The following is a 24,671-nucleotide window of genomic DNA, read 5'->3' on the forward strand; positions in this document are numbered from 1 at the left end:
GCTATCACGAAATACCACAGACTGGGTAGCTTATACAGAACAAAAATTTGTTTCTTACATGAGGGCTTTGCCCTCATCATCTAAATCACCTCCCAAAAGCATCCCCTCTCCAAATACCATCACATTGGGCGTTAGGTTTCAACACATGGATTTGGGAGGGACAAAAATATTCAGTCCATAACAAACACATTCTCACGTGGTAGTGAACATGTTGCTGAGAATACAGAATTCAGTTTCTTGCAGGGTAAAAAAGCCAGACTCAGAGTAAGGTAATGGACTCTCCAAGCAGGGATAAAGAAGGCGGAGAGGGGTGCTGGTTAGAGAAGAGAAGACAGAGAAATTTCAGAGCTTGAGACCCTGTTTCTTGCAGATGGTGGGATTTCAGAGAAAACTAGTTTTTCAAGATGAACTCTCAAAACTGGAGACTGAGATAAAATAAAGAAAGAAAGATGGAAGTTATTGAAGGAAGCAAATAAAGCGTCAAGTCCTGACAGATGAAACTGTGGGATGGAGAGGAAAAAGAGAATTGAGGTCATTGATGGGAGAAGGAAACTTGGATGGCACGAGTCAGCAGCTCTGAGCAAGAAGCACACGGGCACGCCTTCCTGCACTGACAAGATAACGTCGAAATACTTTGCAAACTGTTCATCACTCTCCAGAAATAAACGACCTACAGATTATTCATTCACTGAAGTATACGCTATCCAGTTCAGAACAAAAGTTCAATTTTCTTTAACCGATATGTGTTTAGTGTGTAAGCTGAAAAAGCGTCTGGTTATTTTATCCAATGTGTCAATATCGAAGAATGGATTTAAAAATTTAATCCTATCATCTCTCATCTTACCCAAGAACTGAATGTAAGTTTCTGAGATCGGGGGAATTGGAAGCAATAATTCCTGAATGATGCCAAAAGCAATTCACACTTTTACCCTTTCTCCCAATCAACAAAACATTTTCTTTTTGTTTTTCCTTTTCTATGCTTTTTGCCACAAAAAGGGGAGGGGAAGGGACCAACGAAAGGAAAAAGTAAAACAAAGCAGAAGTTCTCCTCCCTCCTCCCAGCAGAGGGCGCGGGTGTCTTAGGCGCTGAGCCGCTCAGCCTTGAACGCGCACGAGCCCAGCCCACCGAGGTTGGTCCTGCTGGGGATCCGTAGTTGACTTGCCGTCGCTGAGCAACCAGGGAATGGGCGGGGCTGGCCGTGCGCGCTCGGGGCCGTGACCCCCCTGGTCGGAAGCGGAAGTGTCGGTGGCGCGCGAGTAGGAAGTGGTGAGTCCCGGAGCGGAGATGGCCGCGCTCGCCGGGCTGCCCCCTCTGCCGACCCCGTTTAAGAGCATCCAGCATCACCTGAGGACGGCTCAGGAGCATGACAAGCGGGACCCTGTGGTGGCCTATTACTGTGAGTCCCCGAGTCGCCGCGCCCGTCCTGACCCCCGCCGCCCCGCGCCGCCCCTCGGTTCGTGGGCAGGCCCCGCCCCGGGCTCTGGACTCGAGCTCTGACCTCGGGCCCAGCCTGGGGACTCCGCGGCCCTCCCCGCCCCTCGCGGGCCCCGGAGCGGCGGCGCTCGGGAGGCGCGGTGCTCCCCCGCGCTGGCTTCGGGGTTCCCGAACCGCCGGCCCGGGCCCGTGAGCTCCGGCTCTCTGCCCTGAGGTCTTCTCCGTGTGGACGCGGAGCTCCTGCCTCCGCCGGGGCGTCCTGAAGATAACCGGGGTGGTTGAGGGAGTGGCAGCGAAAGCGAAGGCAAGGCCCAGAGACACTGGTGATGGGGACAAAGGAAGACAGGCTGATCGGGAACGGAGGAGAAGCGCAGTCCGTTATGGCCGTGCAGGCGGGTCCAGAAACTCAGCAGGGGTTGATGGAGGGCGTCTGCTGCAGAGCAAGCCCTTGGATCTGACCGTTCCCGTCCTGCGTCCAGACCGCTCCTTCCCACCCAGGAGAATGTTCAGTCTCCACTTAGGTGATGCCTGGGGTGGAGACGCTTGGTGGTCTTGCTGTCCTTCTGATCGATTGTGATGCGTATGATCTACAGTTGGTGGAAAACACCGATTACGTTTGTTTCAACTTTTTCTTTTGCAGCGAAGAGAGTAGTTCCAGTAGTTTCATGTGAAGTTTATTTTATATTCTCTACCCTAACTTGACTGCAGATAAAACAACTGAGCCGCCGTAGATCGTCTGAAAAGGACTTTTAGAGTTGAGAAGCTCACTATACCGTGACCCCTGTTGTGAATGGTATACCGTCAGCTAAGATTTGGTCCGCGGTCGCCCCTGCCCACTGTCATCCCTGTGTACCCCATTTTCATTTCTCAGATGTTCCAGGCTCTTTCCAACCTCCACGTTCTTCACTTTCTTGGAATGTTTCCCCTTTTTCTCCACTTGGCAAACCACTCGTGATTCGCGATCTAACTCAGTCGTCTTCTCTTCTGTAGGCAGTAAGTTGATTACTCTCTAGGCTTTACCTCATTCTGTTCAACTCTTACAGCGTTAAATCCGTTATACTTGTTCTTCAGGTTCGTCAAGCAGGGATCATTGGTCATCCATTCAGCATGTGTTTATTGAGCATCTGCTTGTATCAAGCATTATTGGGTCCTGTGGCTACAGTTCCTGCATCCATGGAGCTTACATGCAATAGAGTGGGAGGACTAAACAATAAAATGAATCTATTGTATAGAATATTATAATGTTGGGAAGAAAAATAAAGCAGAGAAAGAGAACAGGGAGCACCAAGAGTCGTGGTGGTAGGGAGTGCGGAGCAGACTCCTCTTTCAAGGTGGTGAGGGAAGATTTCCCTGGGTTCTCATCTGAGCAAAGACTTGAAAGGAGTGGAAGGTAGGCTTCGCATCATCTGGGGAAGAGTGTTCTCCATAAAGAGAATGACAGGTACTAAAGTCCTGAGGCAGAGGCTTGCATGGAGGGGGATCAAGGAGGCCATTGTGACTGGAGTGGATAGAGCAAGAAGAATGGTGTGATAAGGACAAAGAGGTGATCTCTTACAACAATGACATGGGAACCCTTGTTCCTGTCTAAAATGAATCCTGTTCATGGGCTCTGTATTGTATACCTTTGTGATTACCCAGGGACCCTTTATTTCCTGTGTCATTATCTTCTCCCTTTTGCTGTTTCTTTCTAAACTTGTCCCAGTTTCCTTTATTTAAAAAATAAAAAAATAGAAGCTCTGACTATGACATTCCCCCAAAGTCCTGTCTGCCCAGCCTCATAGATAAGCTTGAAATTGTTTTCTGTAGTTGTCTTTACATCCTTGTCTTGTTGCACCTTTTCAGCCCGTTGAGTCTGGTGTTTGTGCCCATTAGTTCACTGAAATGCTCTCAGCAGGGTCATGAGCAGACATTTTTATTGAAGCCCAGGTGGCACTTCAGAAGTATTTTTGTTATGAAACATATGCAAACTCAAAACATATATCGTGTGTATAGAGTTTAAGGAATAATAAAATGAACACTGATGTACCCACCACTTTTGATGTTATTAGACTTTTAAATTTGTGCCAATTTGGTGGGCATGAAATGGGGTCTCATTGGGGGGAAATTTGCAATTCTCTGAGTCTTAATGAGGTTGAGTATCTTTTCATATGTTAATGAACCATTTGTGATTCCCTTTTGAAATTCCTGTTTATTGCTTTGGACTGTTTTCCTATTTAGCTGTTTGTCTTTTCTTAATCCAAATACTAATCCTTTGTTATATGCATTGCAAATGTCTTCTGCAAGTTCACAATTTGATTTTTCACTCTTTTTATGAAGTCCTTTGATGTCCAAACATTCTTAATTTTAAAATATAGCCAATTTATCAGCCTCTTCCTTTATGATTTACATGCTGATCTGCAAGGCCTTGATTTCTTTTTGTGTACCTTGTTTGCGACTTTGCCTTCTTAATCTGTAGATGGGTATCTTTCATCAATTCTGGAAAATTCTTTACTATTAGCTGTTCAAATGTTTCTTCTCCTCTGTTCTCTCTATTCTCCAAGTTGTGTTTAGACACGTATTGCATTTTTTGCCTTTAACCTCTTTGTCTCTTAATGCTTTCATAGTTTTCATCCCTTTGTCTCTGTCTGTGCTACATTCTGTGTAATTTCTTGACGTCTGTCTTCACCTCCATATCTCCTATTGTGTAACCCATTTATTGAGTTTCTACTTCCATTTTTTATTTCTAGATATTCTCTCTTTTATTTGTTTTCAAATTGGCTTAGCCATTTCTGATAGTTTTTTGTTACTATATTTTTTTTTTCTAAAGATTTTATTTTTTTCCTTTTCTCCCCAAAGCCCCCCGGTACATAGTTGTATATTCTTCGTTGTGGGTCCTTCTAGTTGTGGCACGTGGGACACTGCCTTAGTGTGGTTTGATGAGCAGTGCCATGTCCGTGCCCAGGATTCGAACCAACGAAACACTGGGCCGTCTGCGGTGGAGCGCGCGGACTTAACCACTCTGCCACGGGGCGAGCCCCTGTTCCTATATTTTTTAAACACTCATCTCTTTAAGTGCTTTAAAAATATTTACTTAGATTTGCTGTCTGATAATTCCTGTAGCTACTATATTTGTGGGTCTGATTCTTCGGTTTCACAGAAGACTGCTCATGGTGGTTTCTTTCCTTGCAATTTGTTTTATAGACATACTAACCCAGTGTTCTTCAAGTTTCAGTGTTCAAGTAGTACTACAGGAATCAGTTTCCCAATTTTCACCTTCCATTTGTTTTCTTTCCTGGCGAAGCCTTTGGTCAGGGTAACAGAAGAGTAGGCTGCTTCTCTTTCCCCCCATCCTGTTCACATCGCCCTTCTGCTTTAAGAAGAAAGGCACACCATCGTGCATCACGAGTATTTTTATGGTGTATTGCGCTGGGGAGGAAGGTTGGAAAACCTGTGGGGTGTCCAGAAAAAAGGAACAGTTCAAATTACTGGTGTTAGTGAAGCCTCCGCTAATTAAGGTATTAGGTGGCGCTTCCTGTTTTAGCCTGTCTTGTTTGGAAGAAAATCAGAGCAAAGAATAGCATTTATTTGAAAATGCCAGGCGTGAGAAAGGATGTCAAAGAAGCGTTCTAATTCGGGGAGAGAGAATGGAACATTTTATAAGGAGGATGGGGGAGTCACCTGGATTTTGTCTCCTTTCAGAAGTAATTGGTCAAGAATGAATCTCAGAAGGAGAATTGTTCTTATGTGTTAGCAGCCATTGTTTGATCCTTTGGATTTTATCCAGATGGGTGCGGAGGAGCAAGGTCCCTTTGGTTTTTGGGGCCAAAGTCATATGCACGAGGGTGTGGGGACAAGGACGTGGAAGGACCATAATGGAAAATTCTGTCTTTCAGAGTCTGTTACACTTATACATATATTTGTTAAGGATAATGCCTCATGTTGAAAAGTGGCGTGTGTTGCAGTGTTCTGAATTCCAAAAATGGGATAAGAGTTTTCATGAAGTGACCTTAGCGCTTCATTGTCTGTTCATTATTAAAGAATATCTTTCCTGAGATAAGAGCAAAAGAGAAATGGTGAAGGGGACAGTGCCTTGTTTCATCCAGGTGACAAGCTCATGTAAGGGTGTGTGGCTTATTGAAATTTTAGAATTAGAACTCAGAAATGGGATGAGGCATGTGGCGACACGGGTTAACATATTTATTTGAGTTGGAAAATTGTCATATTTTTCTGAAAATGTAAGCCTCCATTGGCTGATTGGTTTGACGTTAACAACTGGTTTTGCCATTTATGTAGTATGGTAGATATTCTCCTTATTTTAAATGAGGTAAATCTTCAACTCTGAGGTTTTTGTCTCTTCAGAAATACGTTTAAAACAAGTGATCAGATAAAAACAATTTAATTTTTTTTTTGCCGGAGTATGTTGAAATGAATAGTGTTTCAGTTTTCCCAATCCTGTCTCAATGTCTTAGCATAAATAGGAACCCTCTGAGTGAAAGAAAATGATGAATCTTTGTAAGATCTTTTTTGTATACTTCACAGGAATTGAGAAAAAGAGTACTCTAAGGTGGGATGACAAATCCTTCTCCAGTTTTAAAACAATTTTTGAGGCAGGCCTAATTGAAATGTCAGCTAAGATTATTAAAAATATTATTTGGTAATAGGTGATTATATGCTTTCTAGCATGTAACCCAGAAGGAATTTAAAGAATTCAGTGATTTTGTTGTGACAAAACTTCCATTCTTATCTGTTGCTTTATGTGAATGAATTTTCTCCCATGTTAAATTCATAAAAATGAAAGTAGGAATGGAACCAAGCTGGTTTATTATGACAGTAAATTATACTGATTCATAGATATGTGATTTAATTCATTATAAGATGCAGTTCCAGTAAATTTTACTTTTTATATGTAAGGATTATTAAAATAGATAACATTTATGTTGTTTTGATCAAGTATAATTGCAAGAACTCCATTCCAAAAGAAAAATTTTAATACTTAGCACCTTATCTAACTGGAAATTTTGTAAAAATTTAAATTTCAATTTTTATACACTTTTTATTGCAGAGAGGTACGATAAGATAATCACATTAGGACTTTTGAGCATACAAATATATTCCTTTATAATAAATTCTATAGGATAAGAAGTGGAAATACAAGTTAAAAGAAAACTCTGTAACATTTCTGACTCTTAAAAAAGAGCTTTTTGTGTTTTAAAATAGATTATGATAGATACCAAATTGCTAGGATATTTACATTTGAAAGAGTGATATAATTTTTAGATGTCAATATTTGATGTATAGAAATTATATTTTTTATACTCATTTAAACTTCTGATGAACACGGATAGATGTCAACTTAAAAATGTTTGAAGGGATACATTTCTGTAATCTTAGAGGATACAAAAATTTCCTAACTTCCTAGAACAAGGAAGAATTTTTTTGAGAAAAAAATTTGAGATTATTTTGCTAAACTACTTGCTGATTGTAAAAGCTCCATGTTTTCTTTTCCTTCTGATGCTGTATGTGTGTTGCTCTCTGCTTGGAATCCCCTCTGACTTCCTCCTAACTAACTTACTCTTACTGGTTCAGTACAGATTTTCCTTTTAGCAGGTTGCTTTTTCACGATCTCACAAGGCAGGGATGGTCTAGAAATTGTCCCAGTGTGCTCTTCATCTGGATCATGTTGTGTTATAAACACCTGTTTACGTTTCAATCTTGTGGGTTCTCCTGGAGGACAAGGATCGATACCTCGCTGTCTTTCACCACCTGGCACATAATTGGTGTTCACACATGTTTAATGAATGCTGTCTCTGTTAATATTCCACTAGAATGTAAGCTCTGTGAGAGCAAGAGGTATGTCTTACATTGACGATCTTCGAATCTCTTTATGCAGTACCTAAGACATGGTGGATATTTGTAAATTTTATCTGGTGACTGAATAAATGAAGTATATAGTAATTTATAGCTTTCTAACTTGCTCTCACTACAGTAAGGCAATGTAATGAAGAATTCCAACACTCTAATTTAAAATTTGTTACCTTGCTATGTTTATAATGGATTTTAGATTAAGTCATACATATGTCATCATAGGATGTGCCCGTTGGGCCTCTTTTCTACTATTTCATGATTTCCAAAGGTGATTTATCTCTGGCCTCAATGGGAATACTCTAGTGTTTTATCATTTTTTAAATTGTTACGTTAATATCACTATATTTCTAAGTTGTCTAGTCTTTGTTTTCTTTTTAAATCAGGAATAAGTGTTAAAATACTGTAGAGCACATTAATTTTTGACTATTTATTGAAGTGCTAATATGCTTATTATTTACTTTGAAATTTCGAATGTAGTAAGTTATAACAAATTGTTGAATTCACTCATATTTGAAACATCCCTCTCTTCCTGGAAAGAATCCCATTAGCTTTTTTTTTTAACTAAACTTTTTATTTTGAGATAATTGTAGATCCACATGCAGTTGTAAGAAATAACACAGAGGGACCCTGTGCGCCCTTTACCCGGTGTGCCCAATGGTAATATCTTGCAAAACTGTCGTATAGTATCACAACTAGAATATTGACATTGGTACGATCCAGCAGTCTTATTCTAAACTTCCCCAATTTTACGTGTATTCATTTGTGTGTGTGCATATTTAGTTCTAGACAGCTTTATTAGGTGTAGACCTGTGCTCATTCCATAGTGAAGATAGAGAACAGTTTCCTGAAACTCCCTCATGTTACCCTGTTATAACTACACCTACCTCCCCTTCCACTGGGCCTGCTGTCCCCTGGCAGCCACTCACCTGTGCTCCATTTCTAAAATTGTAGCATGTTAAAAGTGTTGTATAAATGAAGTCACGGTTATGTAACCAATGGAGCTGACTCTTTTCACTCAGCACAGTTGCCTGGAGAGCATCTGAGTCATTGCATGTATCTGTGGTTTGTTTCTTTTTTAATGCTCAGTAGTATTCCATGGTGTGTGTATTCCACAGTTTAACAATTTAGCCGTTGAAGGACATTACGGTTATGCTGTGGTCTGACTGTTTGTGTCCCTCCCCCAAATTCATGTTGAAATCCTAGCTCCCAGAGGCAGTGGTGTTAGTGGGTAAGGCCTTTGGGAAGTGTTTAGGCCATAAGGGTGGACCCTCCACGAGTGCAGCCTGGAGGAGAGCCCTCACCTGGCCATGTGGGCACTGACTTCCAGTCTCTAGAACTGTGAGCAATAAATTTCTGTTATTTATAAGCTCCCCAGTTTGCGGTATTTTGTTATAGCAGCCCAAATGGACTAAGACAGGTTGTTTTCAGCTTGTTACTACTATGAATAAAGCGGATATGAACATTCATGTATGATTTTTTTGTGTGAACATAAGTTTGCATTTCTCTGCGCTCGATGGCCAAGAGTACAATTGCTGGGACATATGGTAATTGCATTTTTGGTTTTACAAGAAGCTGGTAAACTGTTTTCCACACTGACTGTACTATTTTATATTCTTAGCAGCAGCATATGAGTGAGGAGTAACCAGTTGCTCTGCATCCTCCCCAGCATTTGGTGTGTCAGTTTTTTATTTTTGTCATTCTGATAGGTGTGGTGATATCTCATCATAGTTTCAATTTTTATTTTCCTGATGGCTACTGAAGTTAACCTCCTTTCTTATGCCTATTTACTATCTGTATATCTTCAGTGAAATGTCTTTTCATGTTTTTTCCCTCTGTTCTTTCTTTTTTTCCAGTGTATTTTGAGGCTTCTTCATATATTCTAGTTAATAGTCCTTCATCAGACGTGTGTTTTGTAAATGTTTTCTCCCAGTCTGTTGCTTGTCTTTTGTCATCAAAGCACGGTTTCACAGACCACAAGTGTTTGATTTTGGTGGTGCCCAGTTTGTCCTTTTTTCTCTTCTTCTTTTTTTTTTTTTTGGTAAGGAAAACTGTCACTGAGCTAACATCTGCGCCAGTCCTCCTCTGTTTTGTATTTGAGAAGTGACCACAGCATGGCCTGATGAGCAGTGTGGAGGTCCATGCCTGGGATCTGAACCTCTTAGCCCCGGGCCACTGAAGCAGAATGCACAAACTTAACCACTATGCCACCAGGCCAGCCCCAGGTTTTTCCTTTTTTTATCATGCTTTTGGTTTCCAGTCTATTTATTTTATTGTGTATTTTTCTTAATGTCCTAGTCTATTTTATCTTCTCTTGTGTTTTTCCCCCAATAATTTTACTAAGTGAATTTGGTTCAGCTTTTTCTTTTTTGTAAGTATCATCATTGTCAGATTTTTAGTAACAATGTTATGCTGGTTTCCTAAATATTGTTGAAAAGATTGCTTCTTTTTTCTCAGGTCTGACTTGGGTGAAAAGGCAGCAGATTTCTCTGTTTCTTTAAATTAAAAAAAGAAGTCATAGATAAAGCAGAACTTTTTGCCTTTGGGGGGAAGTTCCTCTCTATATATATATCAACTTTTTTTCCATTAAAAAATTTGACTTGAGCCAATGTTGATATGTTAAAGTTTTCCAGAATATCTTCTGTATGTCAGATTTTCAAATTTGTTAGCTAGAAATTAAAAACTTAATCTTTTCTTCCTTCCCTCATATCTCTCACAATCAACTAGTCATCACATTTTTAAAATGTAATCATCTCCTCAGTTTCTCTGGTATCATGCCCTCACTTTACACCTGAGCTGTTGACATTGCTTCCTAGTTTCTACTTTGGACGGGTAACGCCTGTTGCCACCAGAAAGATCTGCTTTAAATGCTCTGAAAAAAACCCAGAGTAAGAGAATGATAGAGTTGACTGTAGACATTTAAAAATTCTGTGTCGCACAAACAGTACAATTAATTTTAAAAAATAATCCATTAAGAAAAAGTATTTCCAATGGATGGGAGACAAGGGCCAGTATCCCTGATACTGGAGGCACTCATTCAAATCCATTCTAAAAAAAACCTAAGATCCCTGTAGCTAAAGGGACAAAGAATATGTATGTACAACTACTGAAGGAGGGAATACTAATTATTAACATTTCAGCTTAATAAGTAAAAATGTAAGTTAAAATGGCATATCACTTTTTGACTGTAAAATTATAACTCAGTGTAAATGAATATATGGTGTAATCTTCATTGTCGTGACTGAATTGGTACAAAGTTTTTGAAAGCATTTTGGCAAAATGTATGGAATTGTAGTTTTGAAAACCTTAGGAAATAATCACAAATATATTAAGAGCTTTATGCAGAATCCTCTGAATGATTATTTATACATTTGTGTCAAACTAACAACCTAAAGATATATCGTTATGGAAATGGTTAGGTAAAATTATGGTGTATCCACTGGGTGGAAAGCAATGTAATCATTTAAAAGTTGTAAATCATCCTTTGTAACATAGGGAAAAGTTTACATGAAAATACAGGGTATAAAATTGTATATATACTATAATCTGAACTTTTTTTTATGTATGTTTGGAGAAAAAAATGGTGGCTTTAGTTTCATGGATGGTGTTTCTTCTTATGATTGTCTTTTTTTATATTTTATATGCTGTAAGTGGATGTGTTTCATACTATAAAAAATTTGAAAACAAAACCTTTACTAAAAGTAAAAAATTTTTTAAAGTCACCTTTAGTAGCTCCATAGTCTATCAGAAACAAGTGTAAGTGCCTGTAGCGACCGCTCCTCATTTGAACTGAGAGTCATCATTTGTAGTTTTAATCAAAGTGAATTGCATTCTGTTTCTGGAAGCTTCCTTGCTTTCTCTTATCTCCTCCAAGCCTTCCAACATTTGTTCTCTCCGCCTGGACACCTCTTCCTTTCCCCACTACGCCCACTCCGTTTTTATCCTTAAGGTACTAGCTTGAATATGTTTTTTTCTGGGAGGCCTTCTCTTAAAGCCCTAGTTTTAAGGTGCTACTTCTCTATGTCCTCGTTGTGCCTTGTGTGGCTTTACCTTAATTGCTTTTCATTGCCCTCTTCTCTTTTCTAGACTGTAAATTTAAGAAGGCTTGCACCCTGCTGGGTGCTCTTTATTCATTTAGTGTGCCAGGTAGTGCTAGGCCACTAGAGAGATTTACACACTACAGAAAAGGTGCTCAAAAAGTGTTTGTTAAATTGACCTAGATTTTAAGGCAGTAGTGGTCCCTAGAAGGAACTATGTCCGTGTAGTTGTCACTGAATAAAGAGGCCAGACAACTAACGTTCGTGTGGCTCTTGTCTTTTTTAACAATGCTTTTCTTTAGGGTATCTGATTTGAATCTCTCGATCATCCTGGTCCTTCTGTTAGTAAGTGATGGAACCAGGACCTGAATGACAGATGCAAGATGAGAAAGGGTCATGTGGACAATTGTTGATAATAGGTAGTAATTAGAAAACCAGTTACAGAGTGAGTGAGAGTAAAGAGACTAGTTAAATTGGTGAAAAATGAAAGGGAGGCAAAAAGCCAGTGCAGTAATCTTGGAGATTCCTAGTAAGGATAGAGGACAGCCTTGATGGTATTACACATCTCTGAGCTCCATGTCTTTCTCTTTTTTTTGTTCTTTCATAAAGTCAGAAAATATTTGAGTCGTATCTAAATGTGGACAGTATATGATAAATATTTTTATTCTGTCAGATTTGGTGTTGTAGATAAAGCTAAACCCAGAATGATTCCTTCCTTTTCAATTTGGTTAAGTAACTAAACATTTAAAGTTTCAAGTTTGGTTTTTTAAAGTTTCCTCTAGGGGGTGACATTGTACAATTAATAGACTTTCATTTGAAGTGTATGAATGTTCTTTGAGAGTTGTTTGTTTATATGATCATAGGAAAATTAAATACAGTTGTTCAGAAAGTTGTAAGTACATATGGTTATTTCAATGCTGAGATTTTATAGGACATATAAGTGTAAAATTTTAATTTCGTTTAAAGGCTAAATAGTGTTGGATTTTTTTATTGATGGTAGTAAGCCATGTGGGTATTAGGATTAATAATCAGTTGCCTATTATTTTTTTATTGTTGTTGTTAATCACACAGAAATTGGACTTTTTAAAGCCAGTCAGACAAGCTTAATAAGCCAATAAAGATAAGCAGTTTTTTCCCTTTTTTGCTGATTTCTGGATCCGTATGATTAATTGGAACCCATAGTCCTGTTGTCTTAAGTGCTCATCTTTTTTTATTATAGACTGACTCAGGGTACTTTACTGAAGCAATGACAGGTTAATAATAACACAGAAAGTTGGACTACTAATGTATCCATGAGCAGTCCATTCATTTACCTTATGTTTATTTTTGCAGACGTATGCAAACATGAATTTTATTTGTAAACAGTAGTCATTTTAATAGTTCCTTCTTTTTTGATTAAATCCTTTCATTTTTAGTCTCTCAACCTGTCCTTAAGGTTGAAGGGAGAGGGTTAGTGGAGTCAAGCAACTCTGTCTTAGCTGTCCCCATGCAAGTTTAAAGTGTCTTTGGTAAGGTTCACTTTTTATGACAATTATGTTTGATTTTTCAGAGTGAAAGCTCACATACTCTTAAGCAGCACAGGGTTATACATAGGAGGTTTCAATGCTTGATACGTTCCTGCTTTCATTCAATTTGTCATTTATTTTTCTGAGGCTTCTCAAGGTTTTTTGGTTTTTAGATGTTTTTTAACTTCAGTTATTGTTTCTCTTTTGAGGCACTTTGGATTCTCTGGTACCTCCACTGAGGGCTTATTAGATATTTCTCTGTGTTATTTTTTTAGTGATTTCTCTAGCATTTTCAATGAATTGCCACAGTCTACTATACCACCTCACATATAAGCTAAGAACTTCGCTTTCTTTTTCCCCTCTTGTCCTTGGCTGTGGATTCATACATTTTACTTATAGGTGTGCCATAAACACTAGACAGCATTTTAATTTTCTTAATTGTCATTTTGTCATAAAAGAAATTTTAAAGTAGGAAATATCCTGGGTAAGCATCGAGGCCTGTGCAGTCTGGTGGTTGGAACGTGAGTGCATCCCAGCCCCGTGTGTGCCTCGGGGCCAGTCAGCTCACAGTTCCTGCTCAAGAAATTCTTTGTGTGGCCTTGCGGAATTTTCCCCTACACATACACGTGGCCGTGTTCAGCTGAGCCTCAAGGTTACCCCTATATGTTTACTATGGACCGGCACAGTGTTTTAGTAGGAATTCAGGAGTAGCTAACTTTTTCTTAAAGCTGCTGTGTTACGACAGGAGCTTCAAAGATATTTGTTCAATGAAGAGAATGAGTGGAATAAGTACCCTTATTAATAGACATTTGTCCATACTTTCTTTTTAATCTTTGCTTTAGGAGTTCCTTCACAAAACATAATGCTAACCATATAGCAGGCATTTATAATATACTTAGGAATACCGCAGTATATTCAGTTCTGTTTGTTGGAATAAAATTTGCTTTTAAACATCTATATGTGTCATAATGATTCCTATTTGCCACATTTATTTAACCTTTTAAAGCATCACTCTTCACAATTGCTTTTATATATCTTTTATGTGTTTATATCATGCATTTCGTATTTCTCATGTATAAGTAAAGATGTGTTAGAATTAACGTTTAGATTTTATGGAACTTTGAATTAGGCATACCTTCAGGATGAGTAAATGTTTGTCTCCTAAATGCCTCACATTAAATTAAAGTTAGGTTGGAAAATAGTTTATCCTTTTGCAAATGTGCCTCATTACTCAACTTCAAATAATATTTATTCATAAAAATAAGCACATTTCCTTGATGAAATAAATCAAATATATTTTCTTATAGATGACTTTAGCTACACATTTATTCTGTTTTAGGAGGTAATTTTCCAAGTTAGACATTAATTTTTCGTCATACTGCTGATGCTACAATGAATTACTTGTGTTGAACAGAGTTCTATATCAAAGTGATCCTTTTTTCCATCCCTCATGGCAAAAAGATCTTTTAGTGTACTTATTAATTTTCATAAGTAGATTTAAGGTCTTTTCACTTTCATTAATTTTATTAAGAATTGTAAACCACATAAGATATTCAAAAATGCAAAAGCCAGGCCAATTTTTATCTTAAATCTTCCCAATTCTGAGATGATTCTTTCAGTTCATCAGTTAAAAGTGTTACCGTATAATAATGTCCGTGTAATTTTGAAAACTAAACATGCATGTAAAACAAGGGAAAAAATGCATGTAGGCAAAACCAGTGAGCTGTATTGCAAACTATACTATATTCAAGTATCAGCCATCCGTATGAAGATTACCTTTTAAAGGACAAGAAGCTGATATTCGTTTATGTTTGTCTTATAAGGGAGGATGATGGTCTGATGATAGTGAATTGGGAATAATTTGATTTTTGCTTCAAAGGAGATATAGGTAATGTCCATTTTTATTATAAACAACAGTAGAAATAGTTAAGAGTAACAAATCAGAAACTGAGAATTGCACATTTTACATAGGAATAATCACTTTCACGTGGTAACAAGAAAGTGCTGAATTAATTTTCTGCATATTTTCTTAATGGTTAAGTCCTGAGATGGCTGCCTGTGAAGCCAATGTGAATCTAGGAATCAGTCTCAGTTCTTTATTACCTGGGCTATTACCTGTGCTGGATAGCCATTTATCCCCAAAGCTGGTCTACCAAGTAGCTAACCACACTCCACAGATGGTAGGATGCATATAGAGTTCCCTACTAGGATTGGAAAATAAGACCTCTTAGGGAAATGTCATTGTCAGTACTGTATTTCCTCACATTATCATGTTTTGTATTGGCCAATAGTGTATGTAGATAGTGAATAAATTAGTGTCTGTTCAATTATCAGTCTGTGTATTTGGGTCAGGTTGTTTTAAAGAAATTGAAGTACATTTGAAATAATAATTTGGGAGGTTGAGAAGGCAATATTGATAATTTGGTATTTATAATGATGCTAATCTGCCAGTGGGTTCTGTTGCTTGTATGTAGGCATAGAGAAAGAGGATAGTTGGGTTTATGTATGAGTCAGCTTTTGCCAGAGGGATGTAATAAAAAGATTTAAGGGTAGAAGGAGATAGGGCAATGAAGTTCTAGAAAGATATATTGTAAAATCAAAGCTGGTTGCAGAGGGAAGTTAAAAGAGAAAAGACATTGTAGTGAAGAAGTAGGGAGACACCAGTGAACTGGAAGCCTGTAGTAATAGGCATAGTTTAAAGTTGGAAGAAAAGGAAATTGTGTTTAGAGTGGGTGGTTGATATACTGATTTTGGAGGTATAGCAGTTTGAGACGGTAATTTATTTATGGAATGACTGGCATGTAAGGGAGAGCACATAGAATTATTGGAGATCACAGTTGATAAGAATTGAGAACATGGGGGCCGGCCTGGTATCGCAGCGGTTAAGTTCACACGTTCGCTTCTCGGCTGCCCAGGGTTTGCCAGTTTGGATCCCGGGTGTGGATATGGCATCACTTGGCAAAAGCCATGCTGTGGTAGGCGTCCCACGTGTAAAGTAGTGGAAGATGGGCACGGATGTTAGCTCAGGGCCAGTCTTCCTCAGCAAAAGGGGGAGGACTGGGAGTAGTTAGCTCAGGGCTAATCTTCCTCAAAAAACAAAAACAAAGGATCTAAAAATAAAATTTTAAAAAAAGAATTGAGAACATGATGCTGTGTTTGCGTTAGAATTAAATTTTCTTTCTCATCACAGAAAATCCAAAATAACAATGGCTAAGTAAAATGAGGATTTACTTCCTCATTTAAAAGAAAATCTGATGTTGGCAGTACCCAGTGCCATTGTGCCAATTCCATGGAGTCATCGGGGACCGAAGCTCTTTCCAATTTCAGATGTACAAACTAGCACATGATTACCATTTCCAAGATTGCCTTGTGGTCCAAGATGTTTACTAGAGTTTCAGTCATCGCATTTCTATTCTAGGCAGCAGGGAGGAGGAAAGGGAAAGGGTCAGTAAGGTCTTTCCCCTGCTGTCATTCCTCCTTTCAAGGCGACTTCCAGAAGTCTCTTCCAACAATTTCTGGTTATGTGATATTAGCCTTAGTTACATGGCCATATTTTGCTCTGAGGAATACTAGGAAATGTACTGTTTTGGCTAGGTACGTTACTGCTCCCTAATAATGTAGGGGTCTTATTAGTAAAGAAGATAGGAAGGAAGGATGTGGGTAGACAGCTAGCAGTCTCTGCCTCAAGGATGGATTGTCCATGTAAACAGCAAACTTTTCAAGAGGATGGAAGAAGAAGGAAGCACCCTGAGGTCCATGGGCAATTACAAGCATAACAAGATCAAGTGGAAGAGCGTAGCGTGAGCCCTAGACCATCGTGTTTAGAAGATATTGGGAGAATACTATAAGTGGCACTGGGACGCAAAGAGAAAACCAATCATGCTTGCCAACCTCGAGATAGGAGGAATGGAAGAGAATTAAATATCACACTTGAGAGGACGGCAAATAAAGTGATTTCTTTAAGTGACATGATATTTCAGTCAAGACAGAGGGAGAAGGAATCTGAGGAGATGTAGGGGAGTTTGCTGGTTATGGAGCAGCCGTTCCCGGGACTGCAGTGGGAGGAACAGGGCTGTGGAAGAGGCACGGGCTAGGTTAGGGCAAGAAAACAGTTTATAGTTGAGAGGAGTGCAGATGCAGTGACCTTCTGATCACCTATCCATATGAGTTAAAAAATAAACACATTAAACACAAATCTCTAATTACTCTGTAAATTATTTATAAATTCCAGTTACGTATTGATGTCATAATACTGTATGAATTATTAAAAAAACTATATTATAAAAGATATATAAAAACAGAAGCTTGTAAAGGATTAGATAAAAATATCAATATAAATGCTGCTCTTTTCTTCCCCACACTCCACCCGATTGGTTTGCTGATCCCTGGCATCAGATGGGTCTCAAACGCCACAGCCGCAGTATGGCTTAGGGTGGGAACTCTTACAGGGAAAATGTGAGCAACCTGGCATGGAGTTGATCCCTACTCTCACCTAAAAGCCTTCCTCTTAAAAGTGGGAATAAGAACACTTAAACTTTCTCAGAAAATTTTGGTAGTACAGTAAGACATACTAAGATTAAATTTGGAGGGAAAAAACGCATATTATCAGGTCATGTGAGGAGATGACATTTGATTTGTGGTCTCAGTGAAATCAAATAGCCAGGAAATATAAAAAGTAAAAATATATTAAAGAAGGAACCACAAATCATTAGAGAAAGGAAGAATTATTTATTAATTGTATTTGAGATAGGTGCCAATATTTGGGGAAGGAGGGGAAACGTAAGTTAGATTATCAAGTCCCTTGGAGATAAAAAGAACTTTTCAAGCTTAGAACTGTTAGGGGGAAAAATCACAAATAATAGCTTTAAGTACATAAATATTTTAAGCGTCTCTTAAAACAACATTCAAAAATTGAAAGATAATATTTGCAGCTAATATGAAGAGTTCATGGGATGCCCTTTAAAAAAAGAAATGCAACAAAAATGCCGAAAGGAAGGACCTGAAGAACTCACAAAGAGGCAGTATTGGGGAGTTTAATCACGGTTTCAAGAACAAAAGAGGTGACTAAAACAGGCACAGAGCTCCAACAACTCAAAAGATACAACTGGTTTAAAAGGGGGAGGGTGTTCAACCATGCTTTAAAAGGTGTTGGTAGGGTGAGGGTTGGGGGATGACTAAAACCTAATAGACAGGTGGGTGAAGAGCCTGGACTTGTTGCTGAAGAAATATGGCTGTTAAAAAGCAAGAGAGAGAGGGGCTGGCCTGGGGGCATAGTGATTAAGTTTGCGCATTCCACTTCAGCAGCCCAGGGTTCACGGGTTTGGATCCCAGGCGCGGACCCACACATTGCTTGTCAAGCCATGCTGTGGAAGTGTCCCACATACAAAATAGAGGAATATTGGCCCAGATGTTAGCTCAGGGCCACTCTTCCTCACACAAAAAAAAGAAAGAGACAAAGATAGGAAATTTGGTCACGTTTGTGTTCAAAGCAGTGGATATTTAAAATAAGTGCCTTTTTTGCTTCTCCAATTAGAATCTGGTTTTGGGTCAGAGTGATATCCAACGCTGCCTCATGAGCAGTGAAAATGACAGCACTGTGTTTTTATGCTGTGTGGCAGTGTAACTCTGTACAACACTTTCGGAATTCCATTTCTTTTTCTCTCATTAATACCTAGATGGATCAAGCCCTTAAATTTGATATATGGAAATAGATACATTAATGAATTAAATTTCAAGCTCTGTAACATGAGATAGCCCTAAAAGCCTAAGCATTAAAAAGTAGTGCCTTCAGATAAGCTATTAAAGTTCAAAACACACAGATCAAATAAATGTGTATTATGTGTATATTAATACATTTTAAAGAAGATATGATCAAGTAGACATAATTGAAATGGAAATCCTGAGAGTAACTAACAGATACCAAGCCATGTTACAATGCTTTAGTAAATGAAGCAGTGATAGACTGACAAAGCAAGATTGACAATATACAGAATTGGGCCCTTTTGTCCCATGGAAACTTAATATATGATAATATATGATAAAAGTGGCATTTAAGTCAGTGGAACAGAATGAGCTATTCTGTCATTCGTGTATTTATCTATTCAGAAAATGTTTATTGAAGGCCAAGCACTATCCTAGATGCCAGAGAAACATAAGCAAACCAAATAGACTGAAATTGCCATCGTTGTGGAGGTTAATTTCTAGTTTGAGTAGAGACAGAGGATAAATAAATAGAAGATGATTACATGCTGAGGAGAAAAGTGAAGCACGGAAGAGGGATAGTGTTCACAAGATTCCACTTGGGGGAAAATGTTGTATCCCTCCTTCATGCTATATAAAGGACTGCTGCAAGGCAAGTTGTTCAAAAGCAAACAACCCAAGAGAAAACTGGGCAGAACATTTTTTTTTTTTCTTTTCTTTTGGTAGCTATCCCAAATTCGTAAAGGAAGATATACAGCTAGCCAGTAAATGCATAATTACTTTTCAGTAGTGAAAATGCAGAATCAAACAGTGAAATACCAATTACAGTCTTGATTGATAGGAAGTTGAAAATTGTTGTTGTTGTGTTTTTTTGCAGGGGAAAATTTGCCCTAAGCTAACTTCTGTTGGCAGTCTTCCTTCTTTTTTCTCCCTTCCCCCCCGCCCAACCCCAGTACATAGTTGTGTATAGTTGAAAATTATTCTGGCTCTTCTGTGTGAGTTGCTGCCAAAGCATGGCTACTGACAGAGAAGTAGTATGGTTCCATGCCCAGGAACCAAACCCAGGCCGCCAAAGTGGAACACACTGAACTTTAACTGCTAGGCCATCAGGGCTGGCTCCGAAGTTTTAATCATAGCAATTTTTTGTGAGTTTGGGGGAAATCGGTGCTTGTATATGTTACAGCTATAACTGCATATTGGTAATCTATTTTGGAGAACAGTTTAAGAGTAGCTTCAAAATGAAAAAGGTACACACACACCATGACCCAGGAATTCCATTTCTTGTGTCTACTCAGGGAACTCTTTGCCTGTGTGTACAAGAAGGTCTGGTAGCACAGCGTGACTTGTAACAATGAAAATCTGAGCACTACCCAAATGGGCCATAGTTAGAGTGATATGTCCACACTGTGGAGCACTGTAGTGCTAACACAGATGCCCAGAACATATGGTTGAATGTAAGAGGTAAATTACAGGCAGTACATGTGCACATCAAGGGTAACAACAGCCACCACCGACCTGTTCACAGCGATTCGGATTGTGGTGTCAGAGAAGTCTGTAGCTTTTGCCTTATCTCTAATGTTTTCATTAATTTTTTTAAAGAGAGGGTATATTTATTTTTATTTGTATACATAAAAATGACTAAAACAATTCAGCCTATTAGTCTCAGCTACAGTCACATCTCCCACTATCCCAGCCCACATTGTATATTTTATCTGACACTTGACAAGTGTTCTTGTAGCTGCAGTGTTTTTCTGAGTGCTCTGACTTATCAGTTAAATTGCAGGTCCCTTTGACAACTTAGGACCTAGTCCTTTTTTTTTTAAACAGTGCCAAAAGAGAAGGCCTTACTTGGTGAAAAGTCATCGTCATCCTCATGAATCTCTTACGTTCTTTGGATAATATTTTTGTGCTCTTTATATTTGTAAATAAGATCCATAGTAAATCAAAGTTTTATTTCTAAATTCACATTCAGTCATGGAGGAAGATGAAAATGAAATTGTTCAAATCATCTTATTTTTCTTTTCTTTGTAGGTCGTTTATATGCGATGCAAACTGGAATGAAGATTGATAGTAAAACTCCTGAATGTCGTAAATTTTTATCAAAGCTAATGGATCAGTTAGAAGCTGTAAGTTAAACACTGATAATTTATTTTCTAAATAATGTTTAAAATGCCGTTTTCTCTCATTTGTGTATGTGTGTCTTATTTTAGTTCTCCCCCTGGCAGTGTCATTATAGGTAAGGAAAAATTAAACCCAGTGTTTTACATTTACATCATACTGATAAGGGAATTGTAAACACAAATGAAAGTAGGTTTCAGTATCCTTGCATATACCGTTATATCTTGTTCCCTCTTATTGTAGATGGCCTTTAAGTCATCCTTTCATAAGTGATGAACGCTTTCTAACCTTCCCTCATGCAGTCACATGGATGATTGATTTGGGAATTCTTAAATAGCTCTTGTAATAATGAAATGGACTATTTATTTAGTGAAAGGGACAATGAAGGAAATTATATCAGTTGCCTGTTGTCTCCTCATCCCACTCCTGGTCCCAAGACAAGATACTCTTATGGTCCAAGCATTCTCCCCTGCTAGCAGAAAGGTGGCAGATGACTAATGACTCACCTTCTTGAACCCTGATGTAATTTCACAGGTTATGTAGAGGCGCCAATCCAGGAAAAACTGAATGGGTTGGATTGGATGTCAGTACATCAGGAAGGCAGAAATCTCACTTAGTGATCAGGGCTCCACCCTGTGTCTCCCGTGCCCAGCCCTCACTGTTCCTCTTTTAACAATGTCAACGTCTACTCATTAATTCATCTCCAAGGCTGTTATATTAATAGCTGCAGCTTACTTTTTATTTCCTTACTTAGTTATGTGACTTGCTCAAGAGAATTAGAAACCTAAATGTTTATTCGATCATTTGCATTCTTTTGTTTAGAGAGACAAAATTTAGCTTTATTAAAAATCAAAGCATTTATACTAGTCATCCCAGAGCTTTTATAAATGTTAGAAGTTATTCACTTCAAAGCAGTGGCCATGTATTAAGCAGCTGTGGGCAATAGTGTTCTCTCTAACTTGGTATGGCTGTCTGGCCTTCTGACCCAGAGCCTCTGTCATCTGCTACTGTTAACCACCCAAGGTGGGCCTGGTGGCGCCACTGATGGGAACTCAGCTGCCCTTGGAGCCTGTTTGGCCTTCCACTTCTAACACTGCTTCTATGGATGCAGGAAGAATTTGAGTCCTCTTTTCTCGGAGGGTGGAGTGAGGAGGTGAGGGGAAAAATGTGTTTCACACATAGCAGTCCGTTCATAAACTCCCATCTGTAACAGACATTTGATATAGAATAGATCTCTTTATTAATTTCATAGTATAACAATAATAGCTAAAATAATAATAGCTTATAGATAGACAAAACTCAAACATTTCTTTATCATGAGCAAAGTATAAAATCGCATTTATTTTATAAAGGGGCTCATCAGGAGTTTATCGTCATCTAAATTAAATAACGAGTAAGTTTATTACGTAGTGAGAGGGCATCTGCCTGTGCTGTAGTGTTTACATTACATTTGGAAAACTTCGAGTATATGGTTTTTTTTTTGTCGTCAGAGGTTTTATGTTGGAGATGAGATGAAGTGACCTACTCCCACTAAATTTTTCTAGAATTAAATTCGCCTCCAGAATTAAATTATTTCACAATTTGGATACAGTAAACTAATGTCATATGTGGGGCTTCTTTCTGATTTTGTTCAGGATAAGCAGAGCCAAAATGTCCTTAACTTCCAACAGTAAATCTCTTCTGGACCTTAAATTACTCTGTTGTAATTATGAGAATATTTACTTTGTTAATTTTATGAAAAATCCTAAGGCCTTTTTTAAATTTAAGTTTTTACTTTATAACATCTTTTAAAAAAGCAATTTTTAGGGGCCGGCCTGGTGGCACAGCAGTTAAGTTTGCACATTCCGCTTCGGCAGCCAGAGGTTTGCTGGTTCAGATCCCAGGTGCAGACATGGCACCGCTTGGCAAGCCGTGCTGTGGTAGGCGTCCCACATATGAAGTAGAGGAAGATGGGCACAGATGTTGGCTCAGGGCCGGTCTTCCTCAGCAAAAACAGGAGGATTGGCAGCAGATGTTAGCTCAGGGCTAATCTTCCCCCCCCCAAAAAAAGCAATTTTTAAACAGTAGTGTGGTGCTCAGATCTAATATTCCAGGAGGTCATTTTATTCAATATGACAGTCTGAGTAAAATGTAGGAACTTTGTTGCTTTTAAAATACTTTGAATTATTGTGCGTGTAGGAAAGAAATATACTGACTTGAAGTTTATATAGTTGTAAATTGTGTTGATTTAGGTATATATTTATCTAAATTTTTAAGACTTCCATAATCCTATTCTAAGTTTGTCATATACCTTACTTAGAATTAGATCTCTTTTTACACAGTGTCCTCTGAGAGATACTATTTTAGGATATAATGATCTTTCTAAGGCTTTTTTTTTATGTTTGATAGAAGAAATTGAAATGGGAATAAATTAAAATTTTAAATTATATATGATTAGGAAAGAATTTCCTAATTCTGTATTTAGGATACCTGATATAGTACATTGGATGATACATTATTTTGAAATATTTGCCTGATGATTTACATAGATAGTTGGATGTGTTATCTTTTTCTTCTTGGCTATTTTGTTTTTTAAAGCTAAATTATACTTTCAGGTTATCATGAGTGTGTTTCTTGAAAATTCTGTACACTTTGGATTTTGTTTTAAACACTTTGGGCTGAGGCAGAGCAATTTTCTTTTTGCAAGATTTCATTGATGTCTTTTACTGAAATGAAAGTAAAATAATTTACTTAAAGTGATTATTAGGATTGTTTGTACTTACGCATACACTTTTGTAAGTCCAAAATCATAAGCTTTGTATCTGATTTTATTTTAGCTTAAGAAACAGCTGGGTGATAATGAAGCTATTACTCAAGAAATAGTTGGTTCTGCCCATTTGGAGAATTACGCTTTGAAAATGTTTTTGTATGCAGATAATGAAGATCGTGCTGGGCGATTTCACAAGTAAGTAAAGAAAGAGGAAAATAAAAATTACACATTTAGTTACTGTGTAACCAGAATTATCCAGTTTTCTGTTGAACACTTTCAGACTTCCTGATTAATGATTAAGATTTTTCTTTTAATTACTTATAAATCTCAGAATGATTTTGGATTCTGAGAGCAATTCTGTCCTTTTAGAGAAAGGGCTGAAGGAAGAAGAGGACGCAGGACAGATTCAGCTTCTCAGTAAATATGCCCTCACTAGCCATTCTTTAACGTTTAGTCAGGTCGAAGAGTTGATTTCAGCCAAAAACAGCCTGGTTAAATGATAATTGATTTTAGAAATTCCCACCCCTACCAATTCAAATGATTTGTCATTATTATAATAATACTTAAATGCAAAGAGATGCACATGGCTTGATATGCGTTCAGATAATGCTGTAGTTACACTTTCTAAAATCACTATAAAACCTTACTGTAGCATATTTACTTGCAATATGAGTGTTGTTACTTTCTCCTGATAAGAGATTACAAAAGGCGCTCCATTGTGTTCTTGAAATCTGATTTTATTTTAAAACACTGGAATTTTTTCCTTAAAGCTACATGACTAATTCTACATCTTAATGTTTTTCATTTGAACTAGACCAGCTCTCTTTTCTCTTCCAGAAACATGATCAAGTCCTTCTATACGGCAAGTCTTTTAATAGATGTCATAACAGTGTTTGGAGAACTCACTGAGGAAGTGAGTGTACATTCTTTATTGTCTTATTAGCTGAACATCCACATTGTTTCTCTTTACCAGTTTTGTTATTTCATTGTTTATTTTAAGCAGCGTGTTCATCAGGAATGTGGTGTAAGCAAAGAATAAAGTTTTAAATTTTCTACTAGCCGCGTTTTAAAAAGTAAAAACAAAAGATGAAATTATTTTTAAAATGTATAATTTTTTTGTAATAAGTTCTTTAAATCCAGTGTGTATTTTCCACTTTAGCAAATACATGGCTACTGTATTGGGCAGCACGGGTTTAAAGTTTGATTTTGTTAAGTGTAAATATTCCTAATCCTGTATGCTGTTAAATTTCTATACTGTTATTTGGTCAGCGTACTAGAAGTAGAGA

At 38.0% G+C, this 24,671-nt stretch overlaps 1 protein-coding gene across 1 annotated transcript in view; it reads left to right on the forward strand.

Annotated features, from left to right (window-relative positions):
• The first annotated feature begins 1,229 nt into the window (after positions 1–1,229).
• VTA1 (vesicle trafficking 1) overlaps positions 1,230–24,671 on the forward strand; it is a 73,979-nt gene continuing 50,537 nt past the window's right edge. The window contains exons 1-4 of the mRNA XM_014854876.3: positions 1,230–1,397; positions 20,550–20,644; positions 23,453–23,580; positions 24,223–24,298. Coding sequence (XP_014710362.1) covers positions 1,286–1,397; positions 20,550–20,644; positions 23,453–23,580; positions 24,223–24,298 — 411 coding nt within the window. The 5' untranslated portion in view covers positions 1,230–1,285. The remainder of the gene's footprint in view (positions 1,398–20,549; positions 20,645–23,452; positions 23,581–24,222; positions 24,299–24,671) is intronic.

This window comes from Equus asinus, chromosome 1, assembly GCF_041296235.1.
Source record: "Equus asinus isolate D_3611 breed Donkey chromosome 1, EquAss-T2T_v2, whole genome shotgun sequence".
Lineage (NCBI taxonomy): Eukaryota > Metazoa > Chordata > Mammalia > Perissodactyla > Equidae > Equus > Equus asinus.